General features: G+C 46.3%; 1 protein-coding gene across 1 annotated transcript in view; it reads left to right on the top strand.

The window, feature by feature from the left end:
• Positions 1-2762: 2762 nt before the first annotated feature.
• The window catches only part of PPP1R1B (protein phosphatase 1 regulatory inhibitor subunit 1B), a 47641-nt gene continuing 28339 nt past the window's right edge, over positions 2763-22064 (top strand). Inside the window, exons 1-3 of the mRNA XM_080978364.1 lie at positions 2763-3125; positions 8827-8887; positions 15324-15346. Of these exons, the coding sequence (XP_080834490.1) occupies positions 3045-3125; positions 8827-8887; positions 15324-15346 (165 nt within the window). The 5' untranslated portion in view covers positions 2763-3044. The remainder of the gene's footprint in view (positions 3126-8826; positions 8888-15323; positions 15347-22064) is intronic.

Genomic DNA, 22064 nt, shown 5'->3' with positions numbered 1-22064 from the left:
TGCTTTTAAGGTTTCGTCAGCTGTTTTAGGTATGCTGAAAGTAGCCTGAAATCTGGTGTGCTGAAGGATGGTAGAAAAAAAATGATTTAAATCATCAAACGAAACAAAAAAGGTTATTGTGGGACATCCATCCCAGAACCCAGAGAAGAATGTGAGCAGGTTTTCTCGTCAGCATTCCATACAGACTATACCTTTATAGCACATTCAAAGTGCATTCTTTCCCTCAAAGAATTCTGGGCCCTGTATTTTGCCCCTCACAGAGTTCCAATTCCCAGCAACTGTAACAAACTACAGTGCCCAGAATTCTTTGAGGGATAGAATGTGCTGCGAATGTGCCTTTACGGTACAACGTGCACCCAGCCACTAGTGATAAAGCAGAATAAATGAGTAAACGACAGAAGCAGAATAAATGAGTAAATCTCAGTGGCTGGGAGCCTTCATTCCAGGTATCACATTACAATTTGTTTTGCATTTATCCTCCCCTACTTGAAAATGGGCAAAGGGGTCAAGCGGATGTTTGAACTGTGGACAGAGACTGTACAAACGTCCAAGTTTTGTTATGAGATTAGGATAAGGCTGTGCTCTGGGGAGATATCATATCACAGTGTTTTTTAAACCTTTTTCCTGGACGCTCTGAAAATGGGGCTCTTTCCGGGGGGAGTGTGTCTCCAGTTGGTTTGTCTTGAGGGCAAATAAGGGGTCATTGTTTCTCCCCGTCTAGGATATGCCTTCAGATATTGCTGGACTCCGCTCCCATCAACCCAGCCTGCAAGGGACAATGGGAATTGTAGTCCAACAAAATTTGGAGGGCCACAGGCTATCCATCCCAGCTCTGCATACCCTCCAACATTTCTCTGGTGAAAACAGGGATGTCCTATTCGATGAGAATAATAGAAATACACTTACCCATCTAATTGGGTTGCCCCAGCCACTCTGGGCGGCTTCCAACATACATAAAAACATAACAAAACACTAAACATTAAAAAACTTCCCTATACAGGGCTGCTTTGAGATGGCTCAGGAGTCGGGTAACTCCATACCCTCCAACATTTCTCTGATGAAAATAGGAGCATCCTAAGGAAAAGTGGGACATTCCTGGATCAAATCAGAAACTGGGATGGCTTCTGTAAAGAGTCTGTCTCTGGCGTTTTAACGCATTCACATGAAACCTGTTGAATTCTGCATCTCTCAGAATTAAGGGCACTATTTTCTCAGCCTTACCTACCCCGCCGGGTTGTTGTGAGAATAAAAAAGAGGAGAAGTATGTACGCCACTTTGAATTCCCTAGAGAAAGTATGTCTCTCCCCCACCCCGCCGCCCATGCACCTGATGTCATATGATGTCACACCTGTGACTTCAGGTACGGGGCAGGTGGAAACACGGTTGCCCATGCACAACCAGGAGCCTTAAAGCCTTAGGTTCTACCACCCTTTGGCTGGTGGGAGACAGAGCCGAATCCTGCTGGATCAGGGGCACAGGGAACACCCTCTCATAGCCAATGCCTGGCATAGCTCTTGCTCCCAGGTGTTCATAGGCTGCTTGCGGTCACCCATTGGTGAGAGTGAGGTAGGAGTACAGGTAGGTAGTTAAAAGAGCCTAAACCCATGACAAAAAAAAGTGTGCTTAAAATTTGCACATGCCCCTTTATATATACAGAGGTGGATTTAGGTATCTGAGGAAATTACTGGTGGCTGGGGTGTGTTATTTGCTGTTTGCCCTGCAGCCCTGCAAGCAAAAGTTCTCTCTCTCTCTCTCTCTCCCTCCCTCTCTCTCTCTCTCTCTCTCTTAAAAACTAAGTTTGTTTTTAAAGTGGGATGGAGACAAGGGCAGGAGTATGATAATCCAGTGCAAAAGATTATGGACCAGGAACTGCAAGATCAGGGTTCTAATCCCTACTCAGTCAAAAGACCTCACTAGGTGGCTTTGGGCCAATCAGTGCCTCTCAAGCCTAGCCTGTCTCACAGGGTTGCTGTAAGAGTAAAATGGGGGAGGAGAACCTTGAGCTCTTTGCGGGGCGGGGGCGGTATATAAAACATGGGTTGTGAATGTAAAAATTACCATATTTTTCTCTGTATAAGAAAACATTTTTTGCTTTATTTGTGTGTTTTTTTGTCAAAAGTTGGGTGTCGTCTTATACATGGATTGTTAAAAAAACTTTGAGAGCGATTGCCCCCCCAAAAGGTGAGAAACTTGCTGCCACATCTGGATTTTCACTTCTAGAGATGTGGCAACCCTAAAGATTTGTTTTTTGTTTGTTTTTTAATAAAAGGGTTCAAAAAATTGGGGGGCGTTTTATACATGGAAAAATACAGTAATAAATAAAAGGTGCCAGCACTAAAGCACTCTGCACATGTTCAGAGGCACTCTCTTTTTCTTCCTCATTATTTCAAATCTTTCCATTTCAGTATGTCCTGGGGCTGAAGACCTGAACCTAAAAGAAAGGGGGGTGCTCTCAGGCTGATGAATCGAAGCCTTGCCAAAAGAGCCAACTTTGGGTGTTTGCTTTTTTCCCCCTGGTCACCTCCAGAGCTCTGCTCATTCACACACACAGCTGAAGGCAGGCAGTTGGCATCCTTTGACTGGCGTCCTTTTAATGGGCACCCAGCCGAGGGCTTGTTAAGAGGCTGAGTCCTCCTGGTGCCCACCTGCCTTGGGAGAGGAGGATTAAATAATTCAGATTGCTGCTGGAGAGCAGCCAGCTGCCCCTCCCCTCCCCTCCTCTCCCCACCCCCTCCCACCTCCTCTCTTCCCTGCCTCCTCCTGCCCTCACGTCTCTACCTACACAGTTCCCCAACGCAGCAGGAATGAGGTTTGAGCTCAGCTACCCTCAGTTGCCTTTCGCAGAGAGGGAAGTTGGCACCGGGCACCTCTGCTGCTGCTGCTGCTGCTGTTGAGGGGGGTCCGTCTCTCCAAGGGAGGTGGATCCAGAAGGGGGCTGGCAAGAGATCCAGAGACCCCCATCCCCATCCTTCACAAGAGGGGCAGAGTGAGTGGGGGGCACTCTTCCTTGGCGTAGGCTGGAAGAAGACACGGGCTCTGCTACAATGGACCCGAAGGAGAGGAAGAAGATCCAGTTCTCGGTGCCGGCTCCCCCTAGCCAGCTGGACCCCAGAGCGGTGGAAATGGTAAGGGGGACGAGGGTTAGGGTCAGGGGGGCGGCAGAGGCGGCTTGGGACTTAGGGATCAAGTTGCTGGGAAGTGTGAGCTGGCACTGATTTGCCGGAGTCTCTCGCAGGCAATCTTTCAGCTTGCAATGCAAATAAGCACATCCAATGTGCTTCATGTTCTAACACACACAGAGAGAGACGGGAAACACAGGAACTTCGGTCTTTAAAATATATATTACAGGGAAGGAAGACTTGCTGAAATCTGTGGGACTTATTTCCGAGTCCTCAGGTTAAGCGCGTCTATGAAATGCCCTTTGTACGATGCATATTTCTTATATCGAATGTATGTGGCGTCCACTCTTTTCTGCTGTGAGCATTTTAGTGCTCCTTTTTTTAAAACGTGTTAAGAGTTTTCTTGTAATTTGCATCATTGCCGTTTTAACTTTGTGTAAGCCTTCCCAGAAACCTGTTGAAGAGCGGGGTGTATGAACCAGCTAAGTAAGAGAATTTAGTATTTGAAGCATTGTGTATTTACGTAGGGATTTAAGTGACTTGCATGCAAGTAACACCTGTGAATGCAAGACCAAAATGAACTAATGAACCCATCCAGGAAAATACAGTTAATGCATTGGAAATGCACTTTATTTCCTCCTTCCACAGGTGCACATACACGCCCAGATGTGCACTGTTCGCTCTTCTTGCACAACCACCCCTGAATCCAAGCTTATTTATAAAAAGTGGGCACTTTTTCCCCAAGATGGCCATTTAAGTATACATTCCTGCACACCCCACATTCAGTGTGCATCCAAACTTTCTTTTCATGCTTTTATTTTTACTCCAATGAGCAAATTCTCACATCAGATGCAAATCCCTGCTTTTCACACTTGCCTTTGCGCTTTCTGCAATTTCACACTTAAACCATGCAGTCACACACACACACGGCGAAGAAATCAACACTTTGAAAATTGTAACTTTTGGCCAGTTTTTTTATTTGTTACAACCATGGTTTCTGGTCCTTATGGCTTTGGAAACTTCTCAGTGGAAGTGTGAGGACAAGTCCTGGTGGAATCTCTGAAATCAGAAACAGGGCTCTTAAAAACAGGATCTCCAGAGATCAGGGGGTGGAGCGTCTGCTCTCTACTCTTTGCTCCTCCCTGTGACCAACTGAAGAGAATGTGTGATGCAAAATAAGCAAATATATGTGTGTTTGCAGATGCCCGCTTTTTCAGAATTTGAGTTACCTAGATGCAGATTTCTCTCTCTAATTAGTTAATTCCACGTGCCCACATAGTATACATAGCCTCCGGCCAGAGGTTTTCTGTGAGTGGCATTGAGCAAATAAGTCACTGGCTTGCAAACTCTGTTCACCATCCGTAAAATGCAAATACTTACAGCCTATCTCTTGGGTTTGTGTATGTAAGGATATGCATGCCCACATCCACACATGCATAATCATAATGTGATTTGCACACTAAAAGTGCTACAGAAATTATTATAATTTCTAGGGCCACGATCTAGTAAGAAAGATGCACTTTCGAGTGTGAGAGTTAAGCACATGTTTAAAACTTTCTCATGGAAATCAGTGGAACTTAACTGTATCAGTGTTGACGCTATCGACTGTACAACATTGGTGGATTGCATTTATAGACCACCTTTTTTCTCCACAACAACCTTGTGAGGTATGTTAGTCTGAAAGGCAGTGAATCTCCCTTTGTCTTACACACACAGAGCATGGATTGGCTAGAACAGGAGAAGAATTAAGAATCACAGCCTTGTAGAGTTGGAAGGGACACCGTGGGGCATCTAGTCCAACCCCCTGCAATGCCCATTGTGGGGTTCAAACCTATGACCCTGAGATTCAAAGATGTATAACTTGCTGTTGAAATGGAATACTCAGGATGAAACGGTGAAATCTGCTATGATTAAATGGGCACAAGATGTTGGACATAACATAATGATGGCTGACTGGGAACAGTTATGGACCACAGGTATGAAGTTTACGGCATGCAATGCCTTAAGAGAGAATATTATGAAAATGATATACAGGTGGTACATGACCCCAGTCAAGCTTGCAAAAATCTATCACTTGCCCGATAATAAATGTTGGAAATGTAAAGAAACTGAAGGTACATTCTTTCACCTTTGGTGGACGTGCCCAAGGATTAAGGCTTTCTGGGAGATGATTTATAATGAATTAAAAAAGGTATTTAAATATACCTTCTTGAAGAAACCAGAGGCCTTTCTCCTGGGCATAGTCGGCCAATCGGTGTTAAAGAAGGATAGAACTTTCTTTATGTATGCCACAACAGCAGCAAGAATACTTATTGCAAAGTATTGGAAGACACAAGACCTACCCACTCTGGAAGAATGGCAGATGAAGGTGATGGGCTACATGGAATTGGCGGAAATGACTGGCAGAATCCAAGACCAGGGAGAAGAGTCGGTGGAAGAAGATTGGAAGAAATTTAAAGACTATTTACAGAAATACTGCAAAATTAATGAATGTTAGAATGATGTTGGATTGAAGTTAAGTGGTTTTTAGCTGTAATGGTATAAAAGAATATGAAAAAGTGGATTTTTAACAGGTAAAAAATTAATGCTATAATATATTAAGATTAAAGATCAGGATAAAACAAAGAGGGAAAGGACTTGCTGAACTAATAAATTGAACTGGAATACAAAAAAGGGAGGTATGAGGAGGTCCGGGAAACAAGCAAATGAAAGATCAGTGATGGAAAGATTGAATTGTTTTTAACTATTTTTATTTTGTATTTTTTCCTTTTTTCTTTTTCATTTTGTAATATTGTGAAAACCCTAATAAATAAATATATATATATATATATATATATAAACCTACGACCCTGAGATTAAGACTCTTATGCTCTGCTGACTGAGCTATCTCAGGAGACTGTTAAATCTTGGTAGCAACAAATTCCTAATTCCAGAGGAGTACTAACAGCAACCAAAGCAAAGGAGACGCTTTTTGGACCTCTGAAGACTAACCAATATATGGCAGCTGGCGTAAGCGGGGAATAGATTATAGAAAAGATCTTGTCATATGCACAAAGCTGTCAGCTATATATGCATACATTCCATGAGTGCAGCTGCACAAAATTGTAAAGATGAAATGCTTCTTGCAGTGGGTGCAGCTTAATGGTTAACACTACCTGTGCTGCTTTAAAGGGTCCAGCCTTCTCCAATAACCTCTTACTGCAGTGGAGGTAAAGGTAAAGGACCCCTGGACAGTTAAGTCCAGTCAAAGGTGACTATGGGGTTGCAGTGCTCATCTCGACTCCTATGTCTGAGAAGGGCTGTCCCCGAATGCCCTTCCCCTTCTGCATCAGGGTCTTCACCCCTAACCCCTGAAGATGAGGAACCTGACTCCAGAGTCACCATGACAGAAACACAAGCTGATAAGAAGGTGGAGAACACCAGGAAGTATTCTTTGTTGCACATTCACGATGATTTGTTCTCATGATGCTCTTGGGGTCGTCACACGCAACCCAGCTCCCTGCTCCTGCAAAGTTTTTTAGAGCTGCTCACATACTTTCTGTCCAATCGGTGCACATCCCGTAACTCCCTGATGAAATTCCATAACTTTTCATACTATGGATGTTCTGGTTTATTTCTGCCTTGCTTTTTCTACGCTATAGCCCCTCCAGACAGCAACAGCACTGGGGGAGAATCGTGGAACAAATGAAAGCAGAATAAATCCACCCCCTATAATGCCCTGCGGGACGCGGGTGGCACTGTGGGTTAAACCACAGAGCCTAGGACTTGCCAATCAGAAGGTCAGCGGTTCGATTCCCCGCAATGGGGTGTGCTCCCATTGTTCGGTCCCAGCTCCTGCCAACCTAGCAGTTCGAAAGCACATCAAAGTGCAAGTAGATAAATAGGTACCACTCTGGCGGGAAGGTAAATGGCATTTCCATGAGCTGCTCTGGTTCGCCAGAAGCAGCTTAGTCATGCTGACCACATGACCGGATGCTGTACGCCGGCTTCCTTGGCCAATAAAGAGAGATGAGAGCCGCAACCCCAGAGTCGGCCACGACTGGACCTAATGGTCAGGGGTCCCTTTACTTATAATGCCCTATGACTGTGTCAGAAACTTGTTGCAGAATACGATAAAATGGAGGTAACCAGAAAAGTGATGGAATTTCAGCAAGAAGTTTCCAAACAGGCAATGATGGAAAATGAAGTACGTAGTGTGAGCACCCCAAAACTTTTGCAGCCACAGGCAAGATTAGCAGGGCAGCATATTATTATTATTATTATTATTATTATTATTATTATTATTATATAGCTGCCCCAATATCATCACAAGCACAAATAATGAAGAATGCACAGGGAGGGGAAAGGATGCCTAGAGGGGGGCCTTAAGTGTTCCTAGGGAAATTAAAGTCCTTCCCACTCTTCCCCACCCCAACGCTTTCTCGTATGCTGAGCAGCAAAGCAATAATATATTGAATTATGAAGAGCTGAGCTGGCTGCTTCTTTCCTCATTCGCATCTGATGTGTCTTTATTTCCTCCCCTCTGAGCAGCCAATGGAGACCAGCAGGGACCCAGTCATGTTCTCTGGCATGCCAGGGAGCTCTTGCCAGCCAATTCAGCTGCCTCCTCCCAAGATGCAGGCATGGGCTCTCTTCCCAAGCCACTTACATAGCTGAGGGAGGCATCCCTGAAATCCAGGCACCTCTGGTGATTACCTAGGGCTGTGTTAAAACAGCACTTTATTCCAGTTTCCTTACCTGATCTTTCTTTGCATTTTACATCTTCTGCCACATGAAGTAAAGGCCACTTCTGGCCATCTAGCAGAATCTAGTTGACATTTAGCACTCATCTCTCTGTTAATTGCTTTGTCCGCAACCCCATTAACCTGGGAAATCGCAGTACGAAATGTGGGGTGGTGGTGGTTCTGGCATAGAGGTCCTCCCTGCTGTTTCCGTGTGTGAATCGTGGGGGGGGGGGCCAGATGTGCACGTGCACATGAAGGGTGAGGTGTGTGTGGCAACGACGTGTTCGATGACGTCTGCTGTTGAGTCACACCACGCCCACCAGTGGGAATGAAATGTAGAGCGGCAGGGTGGTATATTGGTCAAAAAGCCACAGTTTGATAATGCAGCAGGTGATGCAATGTGAAACGAATGTTATGGACGGGGACAGAAGTGCTGGCATTTCAGCTAGGGAGACAAATGCAGCCTCTATAGCTCAGTCGGTAGAACAGGAGACTCTAAAGCTAAGGTCGTAGGTTCGAGCCCCACATTGGGCAAAAGATTCCTGCATTGCAGAGGGTTGGACTAGATGACCCTCAAGGTCCCTTCCAATTCTACAGTGCTATGATTCTGTGATCCCCCATGTCCGAATGCACCCTAATTTGCCTCTATGGCCGTGGAAGGAACAGGAGAGGCAAGCCAAAAGCAGTACCTTAAATTGCACCCACAAGGCTGAAGGAGGACAGGGCACGGGTGAAACTGGTGGTCCCAGTGCTCATTCCCAAATCCAGGAATAGGGCCCTAGTTGCAGCTCCCAAACATGCTCCAAGTCTTGTCTCTCAGAGAAGACCTTGGGGTACTTGGCTTGTGAATTTGTACAGGCAAAATTGGAGTGGTGTGTTCTCAGAACCTCACCCTAAAAAAGAAGAAGAATGCATTGCCCATCTTTTTCTGTCTCATATTCCTCTGCAAAACTAACAAATCCTCCATATGATATCCGTTCCAGATCCGCCGACGAAGACCAACTCCAGCCTTGCTGTTCCAGCTGTCAGAAACATCATCCCCTGGTGAGTCTTAATTCTTCTTATCAGGCCAGGATGGGGGAAGGAGAAGAGGACAGGTGGCCTGGGGTGTGGACTAGCCAGGCCTTTGGCTTTTCTTATATCCTTACGTCCACAGTGGCAGCATTTGAATATGTATGAACATTCAAAACTGGTTTATATCAAGTCAGAATGTTGGCCCATCTAGACCAAGAGTGAGGAACCTATGGCTCTTCAGAAGTCACTGGACTACAATCCCATCATCCCTGACCATTGGCCATGCATGCTAGGGCTGATGGGAGTTGTAGTTCAGCAACATCTGGAGTACAATGTTCCCCGTTCCTGATTTAGATCCTTCAGCTGGAGATAGGAGGGGTACAGGCAGGGGTTGGGCAGGAAAACAGGTAACAGACTGTATGGCAAAGACCTTCTTTTGCAAAAAACAAAATCCAGACACTGTTTCCTTGAGAACAACAACTAAATTTTTAAATCTTTTTGGGATAAGCTAAACAACCTTCCTTCTGATTCCTGTTCTCGATTTATAAAATCACTGCATGTGTATGATAAGATGCATACCGAACATTTCAAAATTATTCAGATGCCTGTAAACTCCAGTAACCCAAGGCTGTTCTGGAGCTGTTACATTTGATTGGCTTGGTTTTACAACTTTTTTTTTTTTATTTGTACAAATGACGTCAGCCAAAGAACTTTGGTTACAGAGCAACTCAGAAATACAACGCTATAAATCAGCAATCGCTTACCCTGCCCACCCCCCAAAACAACCACACCTCTGTCAGGTTGGCTGGTAAAATCTCCAAACTGCAAATGAATAGAAGTTAGAAGCTGAGCATTTTGTGGTTTAGGGATATAGGCAAATGCCTTGTATCAAGCCAGATGATTGGTACGCCTTGCTGAATAAAAACTACATCAGCCTTCGTCGATTTGGTGCCCTATTGGTGTTTTCAATTACAACTTCCTTCAGGTTGGCGAAAACCAGTAGGTGCTGACTGGCAACTTCTCAGACAGGGATCCTTCCCAGCCCTACCTGGAGATGCGGGGGCTTGAACCTGCTACAGACTTCTTTATGAACCCCTCAGCTGTGACCCTTCCCCACCTAGTGCGTTTGTGGCTGGGGTGAGACCCAGCCTGGAGTCTGGCCAGTGCACAGTCTTAGCTACTACAGTACATTAGCTGCTTAAAAATAAGTGATATACTACATAGGTAAAGGTAAAGGGACCCCTGACCATTAGGTCCAGTCGTGACCGATTCTGGGGTTGCGGCACTCATCTCGCTTTATTGGCCGAGGGAGCCGGCGTCAGCTTCCGGGTCATGTGGCCAGCATGACTAAGCCGCTTTCTGGCGAACCAGAGCAGCGCACGGAAACGCCGTTCACCTTCCTGCCAGAGCGGTACCTATTTATCTACTTGCACTTTCACGTGCTTTCAAAGTGCTAGGTTGACAGGAGCTGGGACCGAGCAACGGGAGCTCACCCCGTCGCTGGGATTCGAACCGCCGACCTTCTGATCAGCAAGCCCTAGGCTCTGTGGTTTAACCCACAGAACCACCCGCGTCCCTTATATGCTACATAAACACACGCTAAACAACTTAAAGATTCAGAAACCTTTTGTAAGGGAAATGCAAACTAAGAACCAAGGAAGGGAAATACCGCCCCCCCCCCAACATGGAAAGCAGAGGCAATTGCCAGCTGCGCCCCCATCCTTCCCATAACAAGCCTTGCTTGTCAAACTGCATTGCAGGAAAGCTCATCGCTGGAGTTTCTTTCTGTGCTCAAGGTTCCATCCAAGCAGCTGGAAAATAAGACTATGTTCCTTGGTATCTCTTGCTAGAAGTGAACAGCCTTCCAGCCCTTGGTAGCTCCTTCTCTGGACAATAGCCTCCCTTGTTGTACAGGGACAGGCAGGGCATGAAGGACAGAATCTACCTATTCCATGGGCTGATTCCCTCCCAAGGAACTTTCCGCAACACATCCTCCAGCTATGTTTATGTGGCCAGGAAACTTTCACAGTCGGAACGGTGGGTGAGCAGCGTTGTTGCTTAACTGCAGCTGGAATTTGCCAGTGGTTGGCTCCATTCCAGACCTCAGAGTTGGGCCCCGCGAGTGCAGTTTCTCGCAGCGCACATTGGGGTGTCTTAACACACAACGGCTTAATTTCTGAAATGAGACCTTGCGTACTTCCAGACCGGGAGGCTTTATATCACACATAGTGTTTATGAGTCTGTGATTGACGTATATTTCGCAAGACCTCTGTATTATTATTATTATTATTGGATTATTATTATAGGATTATTATACATGCACTGTGCAGAGGTCCTGAGCGAACACTTCCTCTGAGCTGCCTTGTTGAAATTCAGACGTGTCTTTAGTAAGCAGCAATAAGTGGAAATAGGTAAAGGCAAAGGGACCATTAGGTTCAGTCGTGGCCGACTCTGGGGTTGCGGCGCTCATCTCGCTTTATTGGCTGAGGGAGCCGGCGTACAGCTTCCGGGTCATGTGGCCAGCATGATTAAGCCGCTTCTGGCAAACCAGAGCAGCGCACGGATACGCCGTTTACCTTCCTGCCAGAGCGGTACCTGTTTATCTACTTGCACTTTGACGTGCTTTCGAACTGCTAGGTTGGCAGGAGAAGCGGAAATAGACACACTAAAAAATCGAAGAAGAGTGTGCTGGATCAGGCAAAGCATCCCGTTCTCACAGTGGCCACCCTGTGGTAAACCTGCAAGCAGGATTTGACCAAAAGTGCACTCTCCTCTCCTGTGGTTTCCAGCGGATGGTATTCAGAAGCATTGCTGGCTCCAACTGGGGAAGGCAGTGCATAGATCATAGATCATGGCCCTTTCCTCCATGAATTTGTCCAGTCCTCTTTTAAAGCCATCCAGGTTTGTGGCCATCCCTGCCTCCTGTGGGAGCAAGATCAGTAGCTGAACTATGCACTGCATGAAGAAGTACTTATTTTTATCTGTCCTGAATCTTCCAGCATTCAGTTTCATTATGAGAGAAGGGGGAGGGGACCTTTCTCCATCCACTATCTCCATGCTGTGCATCCCATAAGGAACAAAAAAGGCTAGGTTGTGCTCAGGTGAGGGACAAACGGAAGCAGCAGTGTGGCGACGGAGCCCACCCACAGAAATGTCACATAACAAACAGCCCGTCACAAAAATCCACTTGTGATTGTGGACATACACAACAGGTAATTTTTTACTGATCTGAAATCCAGGTGGAACCACTAAAAGGCAGACACTTTGGTGGCGGTGATATGTCCATGATGCAAAAACATCTGAACAGTTCTGCAACAAACTCCCATCAGTGTCAGGGTCTGGGTGGAGGAGGAATGGTGCAGACCACCTCCCCAGCCTGACCCTTCCAGAGAAGAAGGAGACAGTTCAGAATGACAACAGAAGTTTGAGGGAGGTCACAGCTCAGAGGCAGATGAAGGGGAAAGCTGGGAAACAGTGGGAGAGGAGGAGGAGGAAGAAGAAGAAGCACTAGGGGAGAAACAGCTGATGGACTCAGTGTCTTTAGAAAGCATTCAAGACCCGCCCCCCTTTCTCCCAGAACACGGTGGGCCTTGAAAGTAGGAGAGCAAAGAGCTCAAAGGCAAAGGGCACTTTCCAGGACCCATAGCACTGGCTCATGAGGAAGTGGGAGAGACAGAGGGGGTGGGGTTTCACTCAGAGCAACGCCATTATTCTGAGAGGCCACACTCCCAAGCCTCTCTCTGTGAATATTGCATAAATGCAGATGGTAAGGACTTTTCCTTGTCTTGTCCATTCCTGGCAACCTGCCGTGGGGGTTGGATCCTCGTCTGCCTGACAATCAGGATGCACTGTTAGCCATGTTCATGCAGAGGTAACCAGAGGTGGTGCCCATGAGTGAAGATGTGCCCACAGAGACCTTCTGTGCTCCCCACACAGTCCCTTAAATTAGACTTGAAAGAAGCGACTCTGTTGTAGCCAGTAAAATAGGTGTGCTTGGTCCCTGGGTGTGGGTGGTTACCTATATTATTTACCTGTTTGGAATGTCCCCATGATTGGCGACACCTTGCTAATGCATTCCCATAAGCCAGGCATGTCCAACAGGCAAATCGTGATCTACCAGTAGATCACTGGATGTCTGTAGTAGATCACCGGTAGATCAGTGGCTCTCCCCAAAGAAGCTAAAAAACTTTGGCTCCCCTAAAAAAGCATCTTTGCCCTGCATCCCTTAAAAACGGGGCTTTCCTCCCTAAAAAAAGCTCAGTGTCACTTTCCTTCTCCCTAAAGAAGCTCAACAACTTTGACCTGAACCCCAAAAAAGGGGGTAGATCACTGCCAATTTTTAACTCTGTGAGTAGATCGCAGACTCTTGGAAATTGGCCACGCCTGCCATAAGCCATTGCTTTCACTCTGGAAGATCTAAACTCCAGGTGGCTACATACTGGTGGGGGAAAGGAGCATGCGAGATGCAGGATGCTGCCTTGTACCAACTCAAACCACTGGTCTATCCAACTCAGCATCACCTGCTCTAACCAAGCAGTGGCCCTCCAGAGATTTCAGGCAGGAGTATTTCCCAGCCCTGTCAGAAGATGCCTGGGGCTGGGCCCTTCTGTAAACAACGAATGTGCTCCACCACCGATCTGTGGCCCAACGTACAGAAATGGGTTCTGCGGAGCTCAGGCACATTAAGCAAGGTTACGATCTCTTGGGATCATGGACATGTTTAATTGGAGAGGCTCTTCTTCACACAGAAGATCTGCGCAGCTCCTAACCAAGACACAAACAGTATTTTTTAAAACGTGAAGATAATTTTCAGAAAACAAGATACACAGAGGAAGCATTGTTTATCCCTGGCAGTTGAACATTTTTTCCAAGCCAAAAGGTCTGGCAGAGGCCCAGGATGAAACCTGGGTTTTGGCTAACCACTGGAGGGTGAGTTCCAGAGTTCCATCTTTCTGAGTCCTCTCCTTGTTCTAAACGCCATGCTCAGCTGATCTAAAAACAGGGATGGGAATCTTGTAGCCCTCGAGATGTTTGCCGGACTACAACTCCCATCATCCATGGCAATTGGCCTTGTAAGCTGGGGTTGTTGGGAGTTGGAATCCAGCAACAGCTGGGGAGCCAGAGGCTCTCCACCAAAAACAGGGTGGGGCAGAGTGCCCAGATGCTAAGGAGCTAAGGAGAAGAGGGCATTTCAGCAGTCAGGCTTGGTAGCCCTCATACTGTTCCACTTGGAAATGAAGCTCTACCCCTATCCCCATACCTTCCAACATTTCTCCAGTGAAATAGGGACTTCCTATTAGATAATAATAATAATTTTACTGTTTATACCCCCCCTTCTGACTGAGTTGCCCCAGCCCCTCTGGGTGGCTTCCAACACATATAAAAACATAATAAAACATTAAACATTAAAAAAAAAACTTCCCTATACAGGGCTGCCTTCAGATGTCTTCTAAAGGTTGTATTTTCACTTATCTCCTGAGATCTGGGGTTGCATAACTCCATACCCTCTGACATTTCTCTGATGAAAATAGAGACGTCCTAAGGAAAAGCGGGACATTCCAGGATCAACTCAGAAATTGGGATGGCTTCTGAAAATCTGGGACTGTCCCTGCAAAATAGGAATAATGGGGGGGGGGGGTTCTACATTCCCGGTTGCTGACACGGGCTTGATTTTGAAGAAAGGCCTGTGCGTTGGATTGCGAGAGGGGTGGCTTCTCCACAAAAAAGGCACAGTTACAAAAGACTTTTTGGCTTGCACTGACTTATGCCCACCAATAGCTCCATTCATCAGTGGACCCCATGAAGCTTCAACAGGGAGGCAGCTGCTCCCACACTAGGCATAATGGATTTAACCAGGTTATTACTGCTGAATAGGAGGTAAAACATTCCAGCCTGGTTCATAAATCCAAGCAGCTGAGCAGGTACTCTCTGAACACGACTGCAGGCAATTCCATGCAGGAAAGCTATTTGCGTAAGCGGCTCACTGTGCTGTTTGGGGTGGTTTAAAAACATGCTGATGAGCTCCCATGGTTTGCAGAGGCACTGTTGAAATCAACCCAATGCGGGGAGCCAGTCACACAAATAGATTGCTGTGCCAAGCTGCCTCCGCACAGTCAAGTTGCCAGGCGGTCACCTGCCTGGTTGCTTGAATGCATGAATGAGACACCCTGTGCCACCAGCACAACTTTGCCACGAAACGCCTATGAGCGTGAATCAAGTCCTTTGCACCTCTCCCGGTGTCCTGGAGCAGGCCTCCCCAACCTGGTGGCCTGCAAATCCCAGCAGCCACTGCCAATGATCAGGGATGATGAAAGGTGTCCTCCATAACGTCTAGAGGATGCCACATTGGGTATTTCTGTCTCAGATTGCGGAAATTCAGATTGCAATTCTACGCCTCTCTGTTGTTTGCTTTTACTGACGCTGCTCTCTTTTCTTGTTTGCTTCTTTCTTCACCTGCTCGCTGCAGAAGACGAAGGTTCTCCATACCAGGTCAGTATCACCGGTTATACGTAGGAGAAGAAGGCATGCAAAGGAAAGGAGCAGTTGGGTGAAAAAGGCTACAAGGGCATATCTGGTTTAATAGTAATTCCTTGTCCCCAGAGATTCCTGGAGATGTTGGGTTGCCTGTCATACAGTCATACCTTGGGTTACAGACGCTTCGGGTTGTGTGATTTCGGGTTGCGCACCACTCCAAACCAAGAAGTACTGGAACTGGTTACTTCCGGGTTCCGGCACTTGCGCATGCGCAGAAGTGCTAAATCGCGCTTTGCGTGTGCGCAGAAGAACCGAATCGCAACCCGCATGTTGCGGCGCTGCGGGTTGCGAATGTGCTTCCCGCACGGATCACATTCACAACCTGAGCGTCCACTGTATCTCAGCTTTCTTCCATCCTGATGGAACGGCAATTTGCACAGGCAGGATTCCTAGGTGCAGTGGTGTGGGGTGAAATTTTTCATAACGGAAACAGTTAGGGCCAGAGGAGCCAGCTTGCAAGTTCAGTGTAAGGTCAACATTGTGCACACCTGAGTATTGCACCTCCCTCCCTAAACAGGGCAGAAGCTTCCTGGGCTTTGGGAAGGAGGTGCCAGGCTTCTGTCAGAATGCCAGAGCTCTGCTGCCTCCTTCCCAAAGTTGGGCAATCTTGGGAAGGTGGCAGGAGGGCTCTTGGACCCCATCAGAGAGAGAACCAAGTAGCATGTCCCCATTATTCTTTTTTTATTGGTATACTAAGTGCCTCTTACTCAGGGCCGGATTTAGGTTTGATGAGACCCTAAGCTACTGACCCTAAGGTAATGGGGTCCTTTATATGTCCAGCTGTCCTTTGTCAACAACAAATTGTCACTGTTTTTTTGTGTTGAATATATGCTGTATGGTAATTTATGGACCTAATAAGTATCTAAAGCCATTTGCACATGTTGCCATGCAGCTAGTCCATGCAGAATGTAGGCACCCTATATATAGAAATGAGCAAACCAGTGATATTTTAGGGAGCAGGCTAGCAGCCCATTACTTACATCATAGGAGCCTACACAACACAAAACACTGTTGCTGTATGTAGGTTTTATTTTATATGTTTTTTATCTTGTATTTTGGAAATGTACATCCAGGTGTTTTTTTCCTTTAAATTTTTTTGGGGCCCCCAAGAGAGTGGGGCCCTAAGCTATAGCTTGTTTAGCTTATACGGAAATCCAGCACTGCTCTTACTCAGTCAGCATTGCTTGGGAATTCTAAGAAACCAAAAAATCAGTGCTGTGCAAAAGCTTCAGCCCTCCATCTTAATTTAAAATGGTGCCCCATCGTATCCAAACATGGACAAAAACCTGCTTCTTGACCTCAGGAACCATCATGAAGACTTTGGTTCGGATATCTCAAGAGGTGTCCAACTGCATAAAGAACAGACAGCATTCCAAAATACACAGTCAATTTCACAGTAATGGCACGCCAGCTTTCTTTCAGGGAAGCGTGTTCCCCATCATTGATCTCTTTGGCTACACAATGATAGGATTCTGAGGTGCCCTAATTTTCTCCAGAACACATTCTGAAAAGCATTGCTGCATTCTATTCTGGAGGAGTATGTTATACGCCGCCCAAAACGGTGTGCATTTTCACTCTGCACACGTGTGTGTGTGTGTGTGTGTGTGTGTGTGCCTGCCAAGGAAGGAGGCTGCTTCTGAATTAAGTGCAGGGTGCTTACTACCCCTCAGTGCTGTTGTGTAAGCACAGGCAGCCTCCCCCTCCAAGTATCTATGGGTGTGAGGAGGCAGAATTCCTGAATATGGAGGAGTGGTTGACTTCCTTACTGCTTCTCTGAACAAAGGCTTAGAACATTTTAAGGTGAACTGTTTAACATGGAAATCAAAACTCCGGCTTTTATGCAATCAGTGGGTGGGGAAATGGTTCTGCTTGAAAAATATTGCATTTTCGCAGCATTCAAGCTTCTGCTTGCATGAGTGTCAGAGACAGTGCATGAGAGCCAGTGTGGTGTAGTGGTTAGGAGCAGTGGATTCGTAATCTGGTGAACCAGGTTCGCGTCTCCGCTCCTCCACATGCAGCTGCTGGGTGACCTTGGGCCAGTCACACTTCTCTGAAGTCTCTCAGCCTCACTCACCTCACAGAGTGTTTGTTGTGGGGGAGGAAGGGAAAGGAGAATGTTAGCCGCTTTGAGACTCCTTAGGGTAGTGATAAAGTGGGATATCAAATCCAAATTACTATTCTTCTTCTTAAATGGGGGGTGGGAATTGTTGGTTCAAGGTGAATAATTCTCAAAATAGGGGGAGGCTGAGGTTTTGTTTATTTGCTAATTAGTGGATCAGTGTATTTATTTGTTTATCAATTGAATATTGCTAATATTGCTCGCTACTATTTATGTGGCTTGTTCCCCACCCCCACAGATGTTATATGTAAAATTAATGTATGATATGATACCCCCCTTTCCCCCTGTAATATTGTGTATTGTGTATTTTTCTTTGCTGTAAATCACTTGGAGACCTTCAGATGACAAGCGACTAATAAGTAATAATAATAATAATAATGGTGAGCAACTCAGGGTTTATCTGCACCTCTGCATGCCCCACTGCTCCCCCAACCCCAGGGAAACCCATTCTTTGGTGCTAAATCCAAACAAATGGCAATTGGGTTTTCTGCAGACTGCCGTTTGTTCCGATTTAGCTCTAAAGAGTGAGGGAAAGTCTGGAAAGCATGGGACAAGGAGAAAAACACTTGGACCCATGCTTTCCAGGCCCAGGACAAACAGGAGTGTGGACGAGCCTTTAGCTTCGTGTACTGTGCTGAATAGCAGCCCTTAGCTAGCAAAGAGGAAACTCACAGGAGAACTGGAATGAATTAACCCAGGAATTCTCAAACTTTGTGCCAGTGCATGCTAATAAATTATTGTGGCGAGGTCAAGTAAATACGTAACAGAACCCAAAATACTTGATGAGGGGTGCTAGCTCGAATAAAATAATCACAAGACGCAGCGCATGCACACCATTTGAATGGCAATGCCTATCAACTTGGGGGGCAAGCCCCCTCAAATGTTTTCCTGGGGGAGGGGTGAAGGGACTTCAGCCCTAGTTGGCTCCTAGGTACTTGATACAGTGGAGTCTGCAGCAGGGTAGCTAGTCGCTCAGGCGCCCGGGGGCAGGGCAAGCCATCCATGGAGGCGAGGCGCTCTGGGCGGACCTGCATGGAGTCCACCCACCGCTTTCTGCATGAGTCCCTGCTCTGAGGTTGCCTCTTTCCACCAGCCTTCGCTGGCCCGCTGATTCTCCCTCATCTCTGCAGCAGAGCGTTCAATCACACTTGGCACAGAATCACAGCAGAATTATCCACCCTCAAAGCAGGCTGCACATGACTGGCGTCTCTGCTCAGGTCGGCATTGCTCAGATCAGCAATTCATTTAGAAACTTCAGCAAGCATCAACTCTTGGCAACCTCTGAGACAGTTGCCAGGGCCCCAGCCCTCTGGCAGACCCACTGATACCTTGGGGTCCCTTATTATTATTATTATTATTTTTCTGGCCTGATGTTCTAAAAAGCAGCAGGTGACTAGATCAGGCCCCCTTCCCCCCCACAGTGCCCCCAACCTAATATCGCTGGGAGAAATGAAGTGTGGTTAGACCCATCAGCCCAGTCCTGCTTGGAGCTCAGGAAGTCCATCGGGCCCACTGACAGAAGAGGGGGCCCACCCAGGGCCCATTGCCCAGAGGCCCCACAAACCTGACAGACACAGGAGAGAGTAGAACCCTTTGGAGGGAAGAAGTAAGGCTTTTGGAGTGTAAAAGTTTGTCCACATTTGAGCATTATTTAGCTGCTAATCAAAATCCACCCCTGCACCTATTTACATTTGTATAGGAAGCAAAACTTTGGGCTTTCCCATGCACACCAGCAGGCAATCCCTTTTGTGTTTGTCCTTGCCTTCTCATTTGCTGATTCTATTGTGCCAGTTAAGTACCTACAGGGTGTGCAGAGGTAGACTCTTCCTTTCTTCAGCTGCTAGGTATCCTTCAGGCTCCCCCATTACAGATCCTCCACGTGTCCCTACTTTCCAGAGATGTCCCTGATTTAGAGAAGCCATCCCGGTTTCTGATTTCCTGGAATGTCCTGCTTTTCCCTATTTTCATTGGAGAAATGTTGGAGGGTATGGAGTTATTCGACTCCCGAGCTGTTTGTATAGGGATTAAAATAAAAATAAAAATTAATGTTTTATTACATTTTTATACAGTGGTACCTCGGGTTAAGTACTTAATTCATTCCGGAGGTCCGTTCTTAACCTGAAACTGTTCTTAACCTGAAGTACCACTTTAGCTAATGGGGCCTCCCGCTGCCACCGCGCCGCCGGAGCACGATATCTGTTTTCATCCTGAAGCAAAGTTCTTAACCCGAGGTACTATTTCTGGGTTAGCGGAGTCTGTAACCTGAAGCGTATGTAAACTGAAGTGTATGTAACCCAAGGTATGACTGTATATGTTGGAACCTGCCCAGAGTGGCTGGGGCAACCCAGTAAGATGTGTGGGGTATAAATAGTAAAATTATCATTATGGAATGGGGCATCCCTATTTTCATGGGAGAAATGTTGGAAGGTTATGCCATTATTTCAGTACAGTGGTACCTCAGGTTACATACGCTTCAGGTTACAGTCGCTTCAGGTTACAGACTCCGCTAACCCAGAAATACTACCTCGGGTTAAGAACTTTGCTTCAGGATGAGAACAGAAATCGTGCTTTGGCGGCGCAGCGGCAGAGGGAGGCCCCATTAGCTAAAGTGGTGCTTCAGGTTAAGAACAGTTTCAGGTTAAGAACGGACCTCCGGAACGAATTAAGTTCTTAACCCGAGGCACCACTGTAATAGTAAGCGCAGGGCAGGGGGGAGAACATGAAGGCCAGGGGACTGCAACAACTGTGAGACTCTGCGTCTCTTCATTGAATGCCCTTTGCCTGGGCATTGCAATCTGCAGTTCTGCTGCGCTAGAAGACCTTGGAATTTACTCAAACAAACAAAGAATGCCCCATTGGAAAGTCTGGCTCTTGAGCTTATCCCACCCCTCTCTCACACACACAAACACACCCAAGCCTGCAGAGAAAATTTATTCCAGCTTGCATTTTTCCATGACTTCCCCTTGATCTTCAATCACATTAAATTCCTCTTTAATATGCGACAAAGTACTGTTCTGGAATGGGATCCTGGGGACAGCAAGTCAGGAGCCAGAAGCTTAGTGCCTTTGAGAAAGACTGGCTGCTTTTCAAACTCTCCCCATGACTTGTCTGTTGTTTTATCAGATTATCCCTTTAATCGCTGAGTGTGCCGCCCCATTCCCCAGTTGGCAACTTGCTTTCCCCCCCTTTTTTCTGGAGGGGGGGAAGGTAAAGCCCTTGGCAGAGGTCAGACAGAATGCATACCTTTTTCACCTGTTTCCCAACCCCAAAATGAGCGGGGAACACGGACATTTTTCCAAAATGCGATCAGAGCTTTTGTCTGGTGAACTACACCAAAAAAAAAAAAGGGGGGGGGAGAGGAAAGGATTTTGTTGGTTTTCCAGAGCTGAATAGCTAGGTAACGGCTAACTTACATAGCAGTCAAAAACTGCTTTGAAAAAACTTTACTGCGATTAATCATCTGGGTTTTAGCTCGTTTGAGTAATTAAATGTAAAAGTTATTTCCAAAATCTATATATTTTCAGATTTCTTTTTTAAAAAGCTACTGAAATATTTAAGCAACCGAAAGAACTTGTGAGAACTCACAGTTTAATGCAAAAGAAAGGCCATCGTTTTTACATATGTTAAAAAAAAAAATCCTTCCATTCTGTATTACAGTTACATCAGAAGAACCAAAATAACCTCAACAAAGTGTGAACATAATTCTCAGCCCTGCCTTTCAAATATTTCCATCACCAATTAAACAACTAACACTTCAGTTGCTTAATTTTCTGATTAGAGGCTGCAAATTTAGTAATGCGGATCTTATTTATTTATTTATTTATAGTTCCATTTAAGAAGCCCTGTCTAACGCCATAAACACCCTCCCTTCTCTGTGAACTGGAGTTCAGGGAGGAAGTGGGGCCAGTGAAATGACCTGCTTTGGGCAGCACCAGGGAAGGGGGAGAAGGGTGGGGAGGGAATAGATGAAGGCAAGATTGGTCGTCAAATGATGCAGCAAGGAGACATTTCAGGGGAGAAGACTTTCCCAAGGGCTCTGCTTCAGGTCCCACCATGCCTTGGGCCACCACTGGTGAGAAGGACAAAAGCAGATTATCTTTTTCAAGAGAAGTACACTTCCTGCCACGGACTGTTTCAGCAGTAACCCTGCTCCGGCTTTTCCCAGAATGCCTCTGTCCACACCACCCCTTTCTTTTCCCTGAGGTAAACAGGTGTCCTCACTATCCTCTAAGTATTACCGATGTGGGTCAACTGTCCTGTGCCAGAGGTTCCTCCTTGGGCCTTCCCCCCACATCCAATAAAACTCTTTACTGTTAAAAAAAGGCTTTACATTATTTTTTGTTGTTGCAGCTGTTCACAGCCACTGTTCCCTCCATCTGCTGCTGCATTTATTAACTTATGATAATGTTTATTTCACTACTTATTATCACATCAATATCCCATTTCCCCTTCAAGGTAAGCTCTTTGGTGTGGCACATGGTTCTTCCTCCTTCCCCATTTTATCGTCAAAACAACCCTGTGAGGTAGGCTAGGCAACTGTCCCACGGTCAACCA

The sequence above is a fragment of the Podarcis pityusensis genome (assembly GCF_964106645.2).
Source record: "Podarcis pityusensis genome assembly, chromosome: 13".
Lineage (NCBI taxonomy): Eukaryota > Metazoa > Chordata > Lepidosauria > Squamata > Lacertidae > Podarcis > Podarcis pityusensis.
Note: the sequence above shows the minus strand (reverse complement) of the source record. Positions and strands in the feature narration are given on the sequence as shown.